The 18,444-nt window shown below is 46.2% G+C and overlaps 1 protein-coding gene across 1 annotated transcript in view; it reads left to right on the top strand.

Moving 5' to 3' along the window:
• Positions 1-10,450: 10,450 nt before the first annotated feature.
• Positions 10,451-18,444, top strand: part of LOC140427975 (endothelin-1) — a 90,316-nt gene continuing 82,322 nt past the window's right edge. The window contains exon 1 of the mRNA XM_072513894.1: positions 10,451-10,814. Coding sequence (XP_072369995.1) covers positions 10,754-10,814 — 61 coding nt within the window. The 5' untranslated portion in view covers positions 10,451-10,753. The remainder of the gene's footprint in view (positions 10,815-18,444) is intronic.

Raw genomic sequence — 18,444 nt, 5'->3', positions numbered from 1 at the left:
TTAAAACATTTCTTGCCTTCAGTCATAAAAGCTCATGTGGACGAACAAAGGGTTAAGACTGCTCAGCAGGCTAAATTGTTAGCAGATAAATATGAGCTGGTCCATCGATCAAAAATCTTTTTTTCCAACAGCCTCTTGGATCTGAGAAACGTAGAAATTGAGAAGGCATGAAGAAGATCGGAGGTCATGGAAGAGAGAGACAGCTAGAAGTTCTCAGGAGATTTCACCTCATGCTATGAGGGAAGGTGTTGAGGGTGGAAGGGATTTTGATTGCAGTAAAATAGGCCACACAAAGTCAGTGTGCTGGTGATTAGTGGGCAAACCTATTGGTCTGGTAGGATGTAAGAAAGGAACTGGGAAATCGGACACTTTAAAGCAAGATAAGGCAGTAGGATTCATTCAAATAGAAAAGCACGTAACAGTGCTGGTTGAAGGTACAAAAATGTGTGCACAGCCTGCAATGTTGCGTTGAGCAACAGGTGGCAGATATGTTTAACGATCTGTGCGCGTAAGCCTTTTCATGTTTACAAGATGGATGGATGGATGTGGAAAAGGTGATCAATGGGGCAATCACTCCTTAAATGTTGCAGGGTGAGGATATCTGTAGTCCAGAGGGGATTTTGAATGAATTCGGGAATTCTCAGGAAGACAATGCAAATTCTATTGTGCAGAGTGAATTTGAAAAGTAGCTTCAAGTCAGGAGAAATGACTATAGGAGTGAATGAAAAATTGCCGATTGCAGGGGTTCAATTTATCTTCACAAAGGATGTAGTTGAATCACAGGTTGATAGTGATGCCTACTGTAGTCTGACAGCCCTACAGCCTACAGAAAAGCAATCCACAGAAGTGCCGCAGTTAGAATATCCTGGTTTGTTTCCTGCTTGTGTGTGAACAAGATCGCAGGCACGCAGGTTGAAACAGGAAAAGGAATCTCGGGGATCAGGCAAGGAGCTGATATTATATTTGGTAAGGCTGTTCAAGAAGCAAGACTTGAGCAAAATGAAGGTGGAGTGTTTAGCTCAAAGAGGTAAATAGAGCAACAGCAAAGTGAACCAAAAATTAAAGAAAGTATGTCAGACAGCTTACTCAGCATTAGAGGCACAGTGTATTCCAGAATGGTATTATCTTAGAGAGAGTGGAGACCCTTTCCTGTTCAGTGGATGGTAAATGGGCAGAAATACATCAGGTCGGAATACCTCTGGGAAATGAATGGAAATTCTGTGAACAGCTCCTGTGGTTTCATCATGGGGGCATATCGAAATAAAGAAAACTCAGACTAAAATATAGAAACAGTTTTATTGGACTAGGTTGCAGAAATACATAATCAGGTGTTGTCTGGGACATCACAACTGTCAATTGATAGGAAAACCCAAAGCTACAGTAAAACCTGCACCTTTAATTCCTGTTCCAGCATTTGACGAACCTTCAACGAGGGCCGTAGTAGATTGTGTGGGACTGCTTCCCAAGTCAAAAAGTGGAAATCAGCAGTTGTTGACAAACATATAATAATAATAATAAAAATATTAATCTTTATTGTCACAAGTAGGCTTACATTAACACTGCAATGAATGGTTTAGCTCAGTGGGCTAGACAGCTGATTTGTAATGCAGAACAAGGTCAGCAGCGCGGGTTCAATTCCTGTACCAGCTTACCCGAACAGGCACCGGAATGTAGCGACTAGAGGCTTTTCACAGTACCTTCAAACTTGTGACAATAAAAGATTATTATTATGACGTCACTGTGAAAACACCCTAGTCGCCACATTCCGGTGCCTGTTCGGGTACACGGAGAGAGAATTCAGCATGTCCAATTCACCTAACAGCACGTCTTTCGGGACTTGTGGGAGGAAACCAGAGGGCCCGAAGGAAACCCACGCAGACAAGGGGAAAACATGCACGGACAGCGACCTAAGGTGGGAATCGAACCTGGGACCCTGGCGCTGTGAAGCAACAGTGCTAAACACTGTGCTACCTTGCCGCCCATGGATATATCTGCTAGGTTCCCAGAAGGCATACCATTAAGAAATATTATGGCAAAAAAAGTTGTCAACGAATTGGCAAGCTGTTTTGCTAGATATGGTTTACCAAAAGAACAACAATCAGCTCATGGGTCAAAATCCATGTCGTAGTTGTTCAGGCTTAGAGTAGTTTAAATCATCAGCGTATCATCTGGAATCACAAGGGATGCTAGAGAGATGGCATCAGACTCTAAAGACCATGTTCAGGGCATAGTCAGGGTTACTCACAAGACTGGGATAGAGGAATTCCGTTCTTACTATTAGCCGTAAGAGATGCATCTAATGGCTCAATGAAGTTTAGTCCATTTGAACTGGTATCTGGCCATGAGGTGGGAGGACTACTATTAACTAATTCAGGAGATATTAATGATGGAAGCTGAAGCAGATAGGAAAGAAAAGACTTGTACCTTTGCAGCTGGGGAGAAAGTATCAATTTTGTTGCTGGTATTGGGTCAACTGTTAAGAGGCAGGTTTAGCGAGTCGTACCAAGTTGAGAAGAAACTCAGTGAAGTGGACTATCTGGTAAGATCTCCAGTTAGGAGAAAAAGCCAGAGAGTTATGATACAGAAAGATGCCCAAGAAGTATTTTGATAGGGAAGATAAACCAAAACAAGAAGTTTAAGTTGTGGTGAATCAGGAAAAGGAAGATAAGTTAAAAGACTCTGAAAGCAACTTTCCTCAAAGTTAATTGGATAATGAGGGAGTGCTTAAAAATTTGAATTAAATTCTAAGTTACTTTCCAGATAAGAAGGTAAGTGCGTTGAGAGAGATATTGCAGTCATATAGAACTATTTGTGGAGATAAATTGGAAAAAAAGAATTATCGTGCTGTAGATGTGAGAAATTCTATTCCAATAAAGCAACATTCTAACAAAGGATCTGATAAAGGGCTTTTGACAAAGGGTCACCTGGACTCGAAACATTAGCTCTTTTCTCTCCCTACATCTGCTGCCAGACCCGCTGAGATTTTCCAGCATTTTCGTTTTGGTTTCAGATTCCAGCATCCGCAGTAATTTGCTTTTATCCTGATAGGTTGGACCTACTAAGACTATCGCAGGTGCAAAAAGAAATTGAAGTAATGCTCAAAGTGGCATCGTTGAATTGAGTTGTAGCGATTGGAGTTCAGCTATTGTGATGGTAGATCATAGAATTTACAGTGCACAGAGAGGCCATTCGACCCATCAAGTCTGCACCGGCCCTTGGAGCACCCTACTTAAACCCCCGCCTCCATCCTGGCCCTGTAACCCAGTACCCCACCTAACCTTTTGGACTAAGGGGCAATTTATCATAGCCAATCAACCTAACCTGCACATCTTTGGACTGTGGGAGGTGAGAGGAAACCGGAGCACCCAGAGGAAACCAGGAGGAAACCCAAGGAGAAAGTGCAAACTCCATAGACAGTCACCCCAGGCTGGAATTGAACCTAAGTCCCTGGAGTTGTGAGACGGCAGTGCTAACCATTGTGTCACCATGCCGCCCCCAAAGTCAAAGTTCATTACAAAAATTAATTTGCTAAAAGAATATTGGCAAGTAACCCTACTGGAAAGGGCAAAGGTTTCGGGTTTTGCAACACCGAATGGACTTTATCAATTCAAGGTCATGCCGTTTGGAATGAAAAATGCACCAGCAACTTTCTAGATACCGATGAATAGGATTATTACTGGACTGAGTCATTGTGCTGTATACATTGATGATTTGGTGATACTCAGGCACAGCTGGGGGGGAAGACCTATGGCATCTGAAAGAATAATTCAATCGCTTGCAAGAAGCTAATTTGGTGGTGAACCTGCTTGAAGGTGAGGTTGCAAAATTGCAAGTCGCATATTTAGGCCATACTGTTGGGCATGGTCAGATGCACCCACAAGGTGCAAAAGTAAAGGCAGCTGCAGAGCTTCCGAGCCTTTAACAAAGAGGGAGGTTCTACAATTTCTGGGCATGAGTGGATTTTACGGGAAGTTAGCGCCGAACTTTAGCAGCGTGGCTGCTCCATTAACCGAACTCCAAAAAGAACAACAAGGTTAATTAGACAGTGGAGTGCCAAAATGGATTCAGAAATTGAAAAACTGTGTTGACAACAACACCAATTTCCGTGAAACCAAATTATGCCAAATAGTTTAAATTGGCGATTGATGCAAGTGATATTGGTATTGGTGCTGTATTATTACAGGAAGTTAGAAAAAAGCCTGTAGAATATTTTTCAAGAAAGCTAAATATTCATCAATAGAACATTCTACCATTGAGAAGGAAACTTTGAGTTTGTTTTTTGCACTGCAACATTTTGAACTTTATGTTGCCAACAAGCCATCAGAGACAATCATCTGTACGGATCACAATCCTTCGTGATTTCTGGAAACATTTTGAGATCGGAGGGCCAGGCTGCTTGGTTGGGTTCTATTACTACATCCATTTAGTTTTAAAAATATACATCTGGCAGGGAGAGAAAACATGATTCTGGATGCATTATCAAGGATTTAAGTTACGAAGAAGATTGGACATTTGAAACCTGTGGAAAAGGACTGACATGGACTTCATTTTTAATGAAGCTTTGGGGTACATTTTCATGTTATTGCAGGCGTCCTGTAATGTAATAGTGTATACATTAGAAATAAGTAGTGGGTAGCGGGAAACGGTTGAAAAATGAAACTGTGTTTTTAATTATGATGATTCATCTATCAAAAAATAAGGAGGTATCATGAAATTATCAGAGAAGTCTAAGAAATTAGAATAAATCCTGTGGGTTATTCTGGTCATATATTTTAAACTGTGGGAATAAGTGAGCAATTAAGGGAGGGACAGAGTGACTATGTGAACGGAACTAGTGCAGTTGATATGTTAACAAGCCTAGCAACACTGTAAACAGATGTTTATCTAAGGCAATGTAGTAGTAATAAAGAACAAAGAACAAAGAAATGTACAGCACAGGAACAGGCCCTTCGGCCCTCCAAGCCCGTGCCGACCATGCTGCCTGACTAAACTACAATCTTCTACACTTCCTAGGTCCGTATCCCTCTATTCCCATCCTATTCACGTATTTGTCAAGATGCCCCTTAAATGTCACTATGGTCCCTGCTTCCATCGCCTCCTCCGGTAGCGAGTTCCAGGCACCCACTACCTTCTGCGTACAAAACTTGCCTCGTACATCTACTCTAAACCTTGCCCCTCTCACCTTAAACCTATGCCCCCTAGTAATTGACCCCTCTACCCCGGGGAAAAGCCTCTGACTATCCACTCTGTCTATGACCCTCATAATTTTGTAGACCTCTATCAGGTCGCCCCTCAACCTCCTTCGTTCCAGTGAGAACAAACCGAGTTTATTCAACCGCTCCTCATAGCTAATGCCCTCCATACCAGGCAACATTCTGGTAAATCTCTTCTGCACCCTCTCTAAAGCCTCCACATCCTTCTGGTAGTGTGGCGACCAGAATTGAACAATATACTTCAAGTGTGGCCTAACTAAGGTTCTATACAGCTGCAACATGACTTGCCAATTCTTATACTCAATGCCCCGGCCAATGAAGGCAAGCATGCTGTATGCCTTCTTGACTACCTTCTCCACCTGTGTTGCCCCTTTCAATGACCTGTGGACCTGTACTCCTAGATCTCTTTGACTTTCAATACTCTTGAGGGTTCTACCACTCACTGTATATTCCCCACCTGCATTAGACCTTCCAAAATGCATTACCTCACATTTGTCCGGATTAAACTCCATCTGCCATCTCTCCGCCCAAGTTTCCAAACAATCTAAATCCTGCTGTATCCTCTGACAGTCCTCATCGCTATCCGCAATTCCACCAACCTTTGTGTCGTCTGCAAACTTAGTAATCAGACCAGTTACATTTTCCTCCAAATCATTTATATATACTACAAACAGCAAAGGTCCCAGCACTGATCCCTGTGGAACACCACTGGTCACAGCCCTCCAATTAGAAAAGCATCCTTCCATTGCTACTCTCTGCCTTCTATGACCTAGCCAGTTCTGTATCCACCTTGGCAGCTCACCCCTGATCCCGTGTGACTTCACCTTTTGTACTAGTCTACCATGAGGGACCTTGTCAAAGGCCTTACTGAAGTCCATATAGACAACATCCACTGCCCTACCTGCATCAATCGTCTTAGTGACCTCCTCGAAAAACTCTATCAAGTTAGTGAGACACGACCTCCCCTTCACAAAACCATGCTGCCTCTCACTAATACGTCCATTTGCTTCCACATGGGAGTAGATCCTGTCTCGAAGAATTCTCTCCAGTAATTTCCCTACCACTGAAGTAAGGCTCACCGGCCTGTAGTTCCCTGGATTATCCTTGCTACCCTTCTTAAACAGAGGAACAACATTGGCTATTCTCCAGTCCTCCGGGACATCACCCGTAAGGATGTAAGGATTCAAATGAAGAGAGGCAAGGTATGGAGGAAAGGTGTCTTTGGGAAGGTGGATAGAGTGAGTTCACTTTTCCTTTCAACTCTGAAAGCTAAAAGAGAGAGATAAAGGGAATTAAATCTGGCCGAGGGTAGTTCTAAAGAAATGAGGTCAGATAAGGGAGGGATCAAAGGGGATAAGGGGATACTGAAGCCTCTCCAAGGGCGCTGTTTTGAGAATCTCAGTCAACAGTAGGAATAGCTACTTAACTCCCAGCTAGCAGTGTGTGTGATGGAAGCCTTAATTGAAAAGCAAGTTGCTGGTTTACACCAGAAGTGACCCTAAGAGATGTAAATGCCATGTGTGGTAACAACTACTGGATTTTATAGATCTTAAAATCGATAAGGTGCTGTTGAACAGATTGGGAAGAGTCAGCTCTGAAGGTAGTTAAGTTATGATTGTTAGGAACTGTTTAAAATGGTAATATGTGAAAAGACATTGGGCTGAATTCTCTGCCGTCGGGATGCTCCGTTTTGCCGGGGTTCCCGATGGCATGAGCCTGCCCTACAATGGGAAACCCCATTGATCAGCCAGCGGAATAGTGATGCCAGGCGGCGTGCTGCACCAGAAATCCGGCTCAGCGGGACGGAGAAACCCGCCCATTGTCTTAGCCAAGTGTACTTGTATTTTACTTTCTTGTTTTATTTCTTCTATTTCTCAATAAACATTTGCTTTATTAGCATCATCACAGAATGTTGGGGACATCATTCTCTGGAGTTCAAAACTCTCCTCCTACTAGACTAATTGCAAACACAGTTGAGGGTAGTTGTTTCAAGTTTCCCTTCGGAAAAAAGTAGAATATTATTTATACAGAGAACGACTGCAGGATTCCCAGGTGCAGAGGGATCGAGGTGTTCTAGTGCATGAGTCACAAAAAGCCAGTATGTAGGTACAGTACTTAATCAAGAATGCTAATGAAATGCTATCCTTTATTATAAGAAGAATTAAACAAGGAGGTAAGGATGTTATGCTTCAGTAATACAGGGCATTGGTGAGACCTTATCAATCTCAATGGGTAGGTTGCCTGTTGAGAATGGTTTAGCCAGGATGGGATTGTTCCCACTGGAGTTTAGAAGAGTGCGGGATGATTGGATTGAAGTATATACGATCCTGAACAGTATTGCCAAGGTGGACGTGGGAAGGATGTTTTCTCTTCTGAGTCCAGAACGAGGGGGCACTGTTTTAAAATTAGGGGTTGCCCTTTCTAGAACAGAGATGAGGAGAATTGTTTTCTCTCAGAGAATTTTGGAACCCTGTGCCTCAGAAGACAGTGGGGGTGGGGTCATTCATTATTTTAAAGGTGGAGGTAGAAAGATTCTTGTTAGTCAAAGGAATCAAAGGTTATCGGGGATAGATTGAAATGTGCAACTTCAAACACAAACAGATCAATGGGGGAGCAGGTTCGAGGCCTGAATGGCCTACTCCAGCTCCTTTTTCGTATGTTCGAATGTGCCGACTCCCCGATACCCTTAGATTCTTAACTAACGGGGAGTCAATCTAACCCAGCCCATAATATTCAATGATCCAGCCTCCGCCACTCTCCAGAGATGAGAGTTCCAAAGTGGAGCAACTCAGTGTAGAAAACGGGGTTCTGTGCAGCCTAGGCCGCACGTTCCCCGCTGAGGCCCCCTATCTAACCCCAAGTGCCGTTCAATAGCGTTGTGTTTCTCAGCGCTGCGAGCACGGGAAACACGCGGCTAAGCGTGCTTGCTCTGGGACTTTGTCCCCATTTATTTAAATCGCGTCCTATAATACACTACAACTGCACACTTAATTACAATAATGGTGACACACACACGCAGTATCTCATAAAGTTAACCCGAGCCCAGCTATCTATGTTCCTGAACCATGAGACGTACCCCCTCCCCAAACAACATCCAATATTATATAACTCTATGAACAAAATCCAGCATATAGTTACCACACACATGTTATATTCCGGTTTGGGAAAACCTTAATTCGGTTCAGCGTAGAGGTTCTTCCCTCTGAATTGTTTTTCCAAAGGGCAGCTTTCAGCACAAACGTTCTTTTGGGAGAGCTTCTTTCTCCAATTAGGTGTGACTATGGTCACCGCTGCTTACCAACTGTACTTCTTGTCCTCCTCCCCTGTCGTACTCAGTTACCCTGCTGTGGTTATACTGTTTTGTCCCCCTTTTGATGTTCTGCTACCTCGATAACACCTCGGACCAGGGTTTTAGCATATAGTCGCTAATTTGTTCCTTATCTTTGCACTCTGAAATCACCTCTTCTATGGTTCTAACACCTATTTCTATCCACTATTGTTCACCCCTTAGCCACTTGTACAAAGATTTTTTTCCTCCTGCTATGCTGATTCACACATCAAAAACACCCCTTCAGACAGCTGCACTCATCGGTCCTTCTGTTATCCAATTCTTTGTTTTATCCCAATTTTTTCTTAAATCTTGATTTTGCTCAATTCTTGAATCTTCCTTTTACTTCAGTATCTTGCCACCACCGTCTCTTCCGCTCATCCATCTTTCCCTATTGTTTTTCTTTTGCTTTGAATTCCAGTTTATTTCTTGTTTCTTTCCCCCCCCCTCCCCCGGATGAGGTACTTAGCTCCAGCCTTTGGCCTCTAGGTAGGAGGTCTCACGTCTCGCGAGCATCCACCCAGCCAGACAGCCTGAACCAGGCCAGACCGGGGCCACCACCGGATCATTGGGAAGGTGAGTGGGGGGGGAAGAGGGGCAGTTGCTGGAGGTGCAGCCTAGTCCCTGTGAACCGGGGCCCTGCCCATCACACAGGCAGTGGTCTCTAGTGACTCAGAAAGGGAATTAGATCTCTTAAAAATAGGAAACTGGCAGGGGTAGAGCGACTGCAGGACTAATACTAAACAACTGGCATGTGTGGGCTGAATGGCCCTCCTTTTAAAATTCTACCATGGATCGGGGCATCACAGACAAGGGTAGCATTTGTTTTGTCCCTAATTTCCTCTGCTGGGTCAATTCAGGGGGCAGATAAGAGTCAACCACATGTAGGCCATATCATAATAATAATCTTTATTAGAATAATCTTTATTGTCACAGGTAGGCTTACATTAACACTGCAATGAAGTGACTGTGAAAATCCCCCAGTCGCCACATTCTGGGTACACAGAGGGAGAATTCAGAATGTCCAATTCACCTAACAAGCACGTCTTTCGGGACTTTTGGGGGAAACCGGAGCACCCGGACGAAACCCACGCAGACACGGGGAGAACGTGCAGACTCCGCACAGACCGTGACCCAAGCCGGGAATCAAACCTGGGACCCTGGCGCTGTGAAGCAACAGTGCTAGCCATTGCACTACCGTGCTGTATCGGGTAAGGAAAGCAGATTTCTTTCCCCGAAGGGCAATACTGAACCAGATGGCTTAATGATTTCAGGATTTTTTATATTAATTGACTTCAAATTCCACCGGCGGCAAAGAGGGGATTTGAAGCCATGTCCTCGGCATCATCCGTCTATCTATCTATCCGTCTATCTATCTATCCGTCTATCTATATCTATCTATTTGTCTATCTATCTATCTTTGTCCCCTCTCTATCTCTTGTCTACTTCCAACTCTCTATCTTTCTCTATCTCTTTATCTTTCCTTTCCCCCTCTCCTCTCCCCTCCCTCTTGGCTATCTTTCTGTTAAAAAACCAATAAATAAGGTCAGAGTCTGACACACACAAAAAAACATACGCGGGGGGGGGGAGGTAATTAAGTAAAAGAGGTTTAAAGCTCTGGCAACAAAATGATTTCTCGGCTGTCGGAGGGAAGGTGCTGAACTGCTGGCCACAAATCAAGGAGCAAGATGGTCCACAAATAACACCAAGAGCAGCGGGGCAGGATATTAAAAGTTAATCGCAGTTTCCCCTTTTTGTTGCACATCACTGGCGGCGTTAGCAACGTTCCTGTCAGCTCCCCCCCCCCCCCCACCCAGTCCAGATACAAACGGCTCAATTTCCTTCTAATCTCCCTGCAGTTCTGTCTCCAGGTCTAACCTGGCTGGCTCTGGCAGGTGACTGACAATGTGGCAGCTTGCAGCCAGCTCTCTCTCCCGGCAGCACTGTGGGAGGGTGATAGAGACATTTCCAGATAGGGTTACTGCACAGAGGGTGGGACTGCAAGCAAGCAAGAGAGAGAGAGAGAGAGAGAGAAAGAGAGAGTTTCCTGTTTGTGTGAGATTGCCTGCCGTGCAAAACCCCTACTGGAGTCGTTCAGAAGATGCAGATGTGTTAAGGTACCCTGAAGGAACCTTCTACAAGGAGAAGGCTCAGTGCCCGCCCTGTGCCCAGAAACAACACGCTAGGTGTCTTTGTCTGGCTACTTGTGGAGATGAACTCCTTCATCCACTACATTCTGGTGATATGGCTCACCTTGCATCTGACTCCAGAAGGTGAGTAGGGCAGCTTTTTGCCTTGTGCAGATTCAGAAAGGTGGTGCTGGGTGGGGTGTATGTGTGTGTCTGTGGCAGGGAGGAGGCGTGATCATCATTAAATTAGAGATTAATTATATTGATGAATTAGCTGCACTGGTTTAGCACACAGGGCTAAATCGCTGGCTTTGAAAGCAAACCAAGGCAGGCCAGCAGCACGGTTCAATTCCCGTACCAGCCTCCCCGACCAGGCGCCGGAATGTGGCGACTAGGGGCTTTTCACAGTAACTTCATTTGAAGCCTACTTGTGACAATAAGCGATTTTCATTTCATTTCACTTGAAACCCCCAAATCCGAGTTACACCAGTGGTTTATGCACGAGGTGTGCGTGGGGTTAAATAATTCCACACCACTTGTCTGCCCTACAATCCTAACTAAAAAAATCTTCGACTGGAAAATAAATGTTTTTGAAAAGGAGTGATAGGTGGTGGGTTCTCATCCACTTTTTGCTACTTAACCCTATCGAAATAGATCAGAGTTCAGGTGTTTTTCTTTTGTTTAAATCACCCTTTTAAAACTGATTTTGCCATCTACTGTGCATTTTTTCTTTTACAAATGCCCCTTTTGGAATGGCGGTACTTCTGAGAAACTTTCTGATTTGTGTTTTTCTTTGCTCAACGCCTTGTGGCTCCCTTGAACTCGGGAATAAAGAATTCTCCCCCCCCCCACCCCTCCCCCTCCCCCCCACCCCTCCCCCTCCCCTTCCCCACGCCCCCACTGGAATAAGATATATGTGGAGCAGCAGGCAGCCCCGGGGAGAGCTTTCAAAGCCGTCACATTACAAGATGAAAAGCTGATCGTGTTTCTGGGACAGGTGAAGCTCCTTCATTTCCATTTCACAGAACCTCAGGAATGTGACTGGGAGAGACGTGGACTGGCTGGCTGGGTCAGTGCAGGCCCCCTACCTCCCCCCACCTCCTGCACAGCTCTGGAACTGTCCTGATGATATAGTGACCATTGGCCTTGTGAGGATGTCAAACAAAAATAGCACAGGAGAACAGAGGGGCTGGGAGCATTATGTTGTGGGTATGTTGGAGAGGGGAGTGCTGAGCTGCTGTGAGCGGTGCCCCATCAACGGTGCATCTCAGCAGGGCAACCTTTTAAAAACATTTTTGATCGCTTCACAAGGATATGAGCATCACTGGTGAAATCAGAAATTAATGTCAACCACTACTTGTCCTTGGGAAGGTTGTGGTGAGTTGCTGCTGGGGCAGGTCTGATAGGGAGGGTGTTTTGTTTTTTGTGAATTTCACAGCACAGAAGGAGGCCATTCAGCCCATGGCTCCCGAAAGTGCGACCCAGCTAGTCCCATTCCCCAGCCCCATCTCCCCAACCCTCTCAACTAATCACTTTCAAATTTATATCCGGCTCTCTTTTGGAGCCTCCGGTGGATTCGGGCCCTACCACTTTTCCAGGCAGCGTATCCCAAACTGCAACAACCCAAGGAGTCGAGAAGCTTCTCATCTCACTTCGAGCTCTCTTGCTGAATTTCTCGAAATTGTGACCCCCCCACTAATCCCTGCCATGGGGCTGGTTTAGCACAGGACTAAATCGCTGGCTTTGAAAGCAGACCAAGGCAGGCCAGCAGCACGGTTCAATTCCCGCACCGGCCTCCCCGAACAGGCGCCGGAATGTGGCGACAAGGGGCTTTTCACAGTAACTTCATTTGGAGCCGACTTGTGACGATAAGCGATTTTCATTCATTTCATTTCACATACCAACTAGTGGAAACTGAATATCCTTCTTTACCCTGTCAAAGTTGTTCAGAATTTTGAACACCTCAATAAGGTCACCTCTTAATCTTCTCTGCTCCAAGGAGAATGCGTCCAATTTCTCCAGTCTTTCCTTGTATCTAAAATTCCTTCCTCCTTCCTGGTATCATTCTAGTCAATCTCCTCTGCACTCTCTCCAGGGCTTCAACATCCATCCTTAAATTAGTTCCCGGATTTTGTCCCAGCCAAAGTGAAGGAACGGTTAAAAACCCGAGTAATGGTGACCATGACAACCATTATGGATGTTTGTAAAACCCCCATCCGGTCACTAATGCCCCTTTAGGGAAGGAAATCTGCCGTCGTTACCTGGTCTGACCTACATGTGACACCAGACCCACAACAATGTGGCTGACACTTGATTGCACTCTGAAATGGCCCAGCCAGCCACTCAGTTCAACGGCAATTAAGGACGGGCAACAATTGCTGGCCATGACCCATGAGAAAATAGTTCCATGTCAGGATTCATGTCGCATTACACTCACCCCCCACCATCTGGCCTGCGAAATCCTACCAACTGTCCTGGCTTGAGACAATTCACACCTCTTTAACCTGGGGTTACCCCTATCTCTGGATCTGTAAAGACTTAATTAACTGCAAATGCTCGCATTCTAAGCATTGTCTTGCATCTTTGAATTTGTCTATTTATATGTTTCTGGAACATACCTCTTCATTCACCTGAGGAAGGAGCAGTGCTCCGAAAGCTAGTGTTTGAAACAAACCTGTTGGACTTTAACCTGGTGTTGTAAGACTTCTTCCTGTACTCACCCCAGTCCAACGCCGGCATCTCCACATCAGGATTGTGTATGGTCTAGATTGGAACTTGCAGGTGGTGGTGTTCCCATGTGTCTGCTGCCCTTGTGCTTCTGTGAGCTAGAGGTTGTGGGTTTGGAAGGTGCTGTTGAAGGAGTCTTAGTGAATCCCTACACTGCATCTTGTAGATGGTACACATGGCTGCCACTGTGTGTCGGTGGTGAGAGGGCGTGAGTGTTTGAGATGATGACTGGGGCACTGATGAGATTGTCATTGACCAGAAACTGAACTGGACCGGTCATATCAACACTGTGGCCAAAAGAGCAGGTCAGAAGCTGTGAATTCCCTGGTGAATATCTCACCTCCTGATTCCCCAAAGCTGGTCCATGGTGGCACAGCGGTTAGCACTGCTCCCTCACAACACCAAGGCCCCAGGCTCAATTCCGGTCTTGGGTGACTGGCTGTGTGGAGTTTGCACGCTCCCCCTGTGTCTGCGTGGGTTTCCTCCGGGTGCTTCCTCCCACAATCCAAAGATGTGCAGGTTAGGCGGATTGGCCTTGCTAAATTGTCTCTGAGTGTTCAAAGGTTAGGTGGGGTTACAGGGATTGAGTGCTCTTCCTGATGGTCGGTGTAATCTTGATGGGCTGGAAGGCCTTCTTCTGCACTGTCGGAATTCTACGATCTATAAGACATAAGTCAGGAGTGTGATGCAATAGTCCTCACTTGCTTGATGGTGTTGAGCTTCTTGAGTGTTGTTGGAGCTGCACCCATCCAGGCAAGTGAGGAGTATTCCATCACACTCCTGACTTGTGCCTTGTAGATGGTGGACAGGCTTTGGGGAGTCAGGAGATGAGTTATTCACCGCAGGATTCCCACAGCCTCTGATCTGCTCTTGTAGTATTTATATGGTTGATCCAGTTCAGTTCCCGGTCAATGGTGATCCCCATGATATTGATAGTGGGGGCTTCAACATTAGTAATGGAGTTGAACGCCTCGGCTGATGGTTAGATTCCGTCTGGTGGAGATAGTCATTACCTGGCACTTGTGTAGCGTGAATATTAGGTACCACTTGTTAACCCAAGCCCGGATATTGTCCAGGTCTTGTTGCATTTGAACATCGACTGCTTCAGTACCCGAGGAGTCACAAATTGTACTGAGAATTATGTAATCATCCTTGAATGTTCCCACTTCTGACCTTATGTCGAAGGGAAGGGCATTGATGAAGCAGCTGAAGATGGTTGGGGAGGATGGGCCTGAGAAACAACTGCGACGGTGTCTTGGGACTGAGATGATTGACCTCCAACAACCGCAACCACCTTCCATTGTGATAGGTATGACTCCAACTAGTGGAAAGTTTGCCCCCTGATACCCATTGACTTCAGGGGCAGGACCCTCCGACCCCCCGCCAGGTCGGAGAATCACCGGGGGGGAGTGGGGGGGGTGAATCCCGCCCCCCGCTGGCTGCCGAATTCTCTGGCGCCTGGGTTTTGGCGGTTGTGGGAATCGCGCTGCGCCGATCGGCTGCTGCTGGCAGTGGCCCCCTGGCGATTCTCCAGCCCGCGATGGGCCGAGTGGCTGCCCGTTTTAGGCCGGTCCCGCCAGCATAAATCGCAACAGGTCTTACCGGCGGGACCTGGCTCCACGGGCGGCCTGCAGAGTCCTCGGGGGGGGGGCACGGGGGGATCTGGTGCCCTCACGGTGGTCGGGCCCACGATTGGGGCCCACCGATCCGTGGGCGGGCCTGTGCCGTGGGGACACTCTTTCCCGCCGCACCGGCTGCTGTGAACCTCTGCGATGGCCGGTGCGGAGAAGAACCCCCCTGCGCATGCGCTGGGGTGACGCCAGCACACGCTGGCGCTCCCGCGCATGCGCCAACTCGCATTGGCCGGTGGAAGCCCTTCGGCGCCGATTGGCATGGCGCCAAGCCCCTTCCGCGCCGGCTGGCATGGCGCGGCACCAAACACTCCGGTGCCGGCCTAGCCCCTGAAGGTGCGGAGGATTCCGCACCTTCGGGGCGGTCTGATGCCGGAGTGGTTCACGCCACTCCTCGGCGCCTGAGTGGCACGCCCCGCCGATTCGTGGAGAATCCCGCCCTAGGTTTGCTAGGGTTCGTTGATGATGAGGGCAGAGACTCTCACTATACCTCTTGAGTTCAACTCTTTCGATCGTGATTGGACTAAGGTTAAGTTCAGGAGCTGGGTGTAGCTGGCAGAACCCAAACTGAATGTCAGTGAGCAGGTTATTGCTGAGTAAATGCCGCTTGATTCACTGTTGATGACAGCCTCTATCAATTAGCTGATGATGAGTACGGACTGATGGGATGGTAATAGACTGGGTTGGATTCATCTTGGTTTTTTTGTGTACAAGAATTTTCCACATGGTCGGTAGCTGCCAGTGATGTAGCTGTACTGGAACAGCTTGGCCAGTTTTGGTGCACAAGTTTTCAGTACTCCAGTCGGGATGTTGTAAGTTGTATCTGCTCTTTTATTGCAATAGTAACTGCATTTCATTGTGGAGGTTTGGGTGTGCTGAGATCGTGAAAGATGCTGTATAAAGGCTAGTTCTTTCTCAGGAGATGAACTGTAAGTAATGTTTGTGTGTTCAATGATGCACAGAGGATGTTTAATATTGTTTCTTCATTACAGTTCTGAGTAACAGATTAAATATCAGAGACATAAAAAGACAGGAACAGGAGGAGGATATTCCACTATTCAGTTAGACCAGGACTGGTCTATATTTCAACTCCCTTTCATCCACTTTAGCTTCATAATTCTTGACACCCTAAAGTAACATCTGCCCCACTTTGTTGTCGAGGCGCTCATTGTCCCCACTAATTATTGATGCTCTCATTATTCCCAGCACCCACAGCTTTTGGGGAGAGAATTGCAGATTTTCACAACCCTTTGTGTGAAGAAGTGCTCCGTGAGAACACTCCTGAGTGATTTTGATCTAATTTCATGTTCCATTGTTCTGGAAATAAAAAATGAAATGAAATGAAAATCACTTATTGTCACAAGTACGCTTCAAATGAAGTTACTGTAAAAAGCCCCTAGTCGCCACATTCCGGCGTCTGTTCGGGGGGGGCTGGTACGGGACTTGAACCCGCGCTGGTGGCCTTAGTCTGCTTTACCAGCCAGCTGTTTAGCCCACTGTGCTAAACCTGCCCCTAACCAGGGGAGCGTGTGAGATACCCTCTTGGCTGATAAAATAGTCTCTCTCTATCCACCTTATCATCATAGAATTTACAGTGCAGAAGTAGGCCATTCGGCCCATCGAGTCTGCACCGGCTCTTGGAAAGAGCACCCGACCCAAGGTCAACACCTCCACCCTATCCCCATAACCCAGTAACCCCACCCAACACTAAGGGTAATTTTGGACACCAAGGGCAATTTATCATGGCCAATCCACCTAACCTGCACATCTTTGGACTGTGGGAGGAAACCGGAGCACCCGGAGGAAATCCACGCACACACGGGGAGGATGTACAGACTCCGCACAGACAGTGACCCAAGCCGGAATCGAACCTGGGACCCTGGAGCTGTGAAGCAATTGTGCTCTCCACAATGCTACCGTGCTGCCCCCACAATGCTACCGTGCTGAGTCCATGTAATAACGTTGAGCAGGTGGCCCTTCATTCCCAAGGAAATAGAAGTCAAGAATATGCAGCCTCTCACAATTTGACTCTTTATGTCCCACTCTCGTTTTTTTGCTGCAAAAACATACTTTATTTGGAAATATCTGAAAGAATATCATAAATATTTCAAAGTGGCCATCTCACAATGTGCAATAATATTCAGGTTCTCTACATACATCATGTTGCTCTCTGAGGTTCTTCGATACAGTCAAAGAAACATGACAGACATTTCAAAATGGTCATTACAAATGGTGAAAGGGTATTTAAGTTGTCCACATAGATCGAGTTGCTCTCTAAGGTACGTCCACACAATTGTGATACATGTAGTATTCACTGTATACATTGAATGTGGGTTATACGACCCAAGGAGATTCTGTACAATTCCACTCCCCTTAGTTCACAATGGCTGAAGGGGCTTAAACAACGACCTTCCCCCAAAGTGCCTCTGCCGGGGCTGCCGCAAGCTTCAGTGCATCCCTCAGAGCGTAGTCCTGCAATTTAGAATGTGCCCGTCTGCGACGCTCAGTCGGGTAATTTAACTCTTTGCATCCCACTATCGTTCTGAAACGGTGGTCTACTGGAGCATCACGAGCTTGGGAATAGTGATCTTATTTTACAGGTATCTTTGCACCTGTCTACTGTTTTAGTGAATGTGTCAACCTATTTTAAACAAAGTGTCGAGCAAGATTAATTAGATTAACATGAATTAAGCATTTGTCATAATGCAGTGTGTACAATGACGGGTGTGTTGTGTTATGTAATTTGGAATAACACAAGCTGCCACTTGATGCAGCTTTGAGTAAAAGATGCGCCAGACTTTGAAGTGAGTTCAATGTGTTTTATTGAACTATTAGCACAGTTCTCAATGAGTTCGACTCTCTGCTAATCCAGCTGTAGTAACTCAGTCTAACTGAACCAGCCTTGCTCTAAGCCACGTGCTGGGGTGTGACGCTGAGGATACACCCTGTCTCACTCTGTAGATGTTGGTCTGTGGAAAGAGGCGGGGTGCCTCATCCCTTTTATAGTGAGATACCACTCCTGAGTGTCCTGACTGCTCATTGGTCGTGTCCTATTCTATGTGTTCATTAGCTGCATGTTTGCATATCATGACAAGGTGCTTTTGAGGGGAGGTGCCTGATATTGTTTATATCATTTCTCTGGGATTTCAACACAAATTTAAGTTGGGTGATTTGGAAGACTGCAGCAGGAATTCTAAGGCACCAGCCTTGGGTGAGTTGGTAGCACTCTGAGCTTTGACTCAAAGGTTTGTGGCGCCATGTCCAAGACTTAAGCACAAGGTCAAGCTTCATTGCAGCACTGAGGGATCGCTGCATTATCGGGGGTACATTCTAGCCAATAAGTCACTGAACCATAAAACCCTAAGGCCACAGGAGCAGAAGTTGGCCATTCGCCCCATCGAGTCTGCTCCTCCATT

This window comes from Scyliorhinus torazame, chromosome 1 (assembly GCF_047496885.1).
Source record: "Scyliorhinus torazame isolate Kashiwa2021f chromosome 1, sScyTor2.1, whole genome shotgun sequence".
Taxonomy (NCBI): domain Eukaryota; kingdom Metazoa; phylum Chordata; class Chondrichthyes; order Carcharhiniformes; family Scyliorhinidae; genus Scyliorhinus; species Scyliorhinus torazame.
This window is presented reverse-complemented; position numbering and strand designations above follow the sequence as displayed.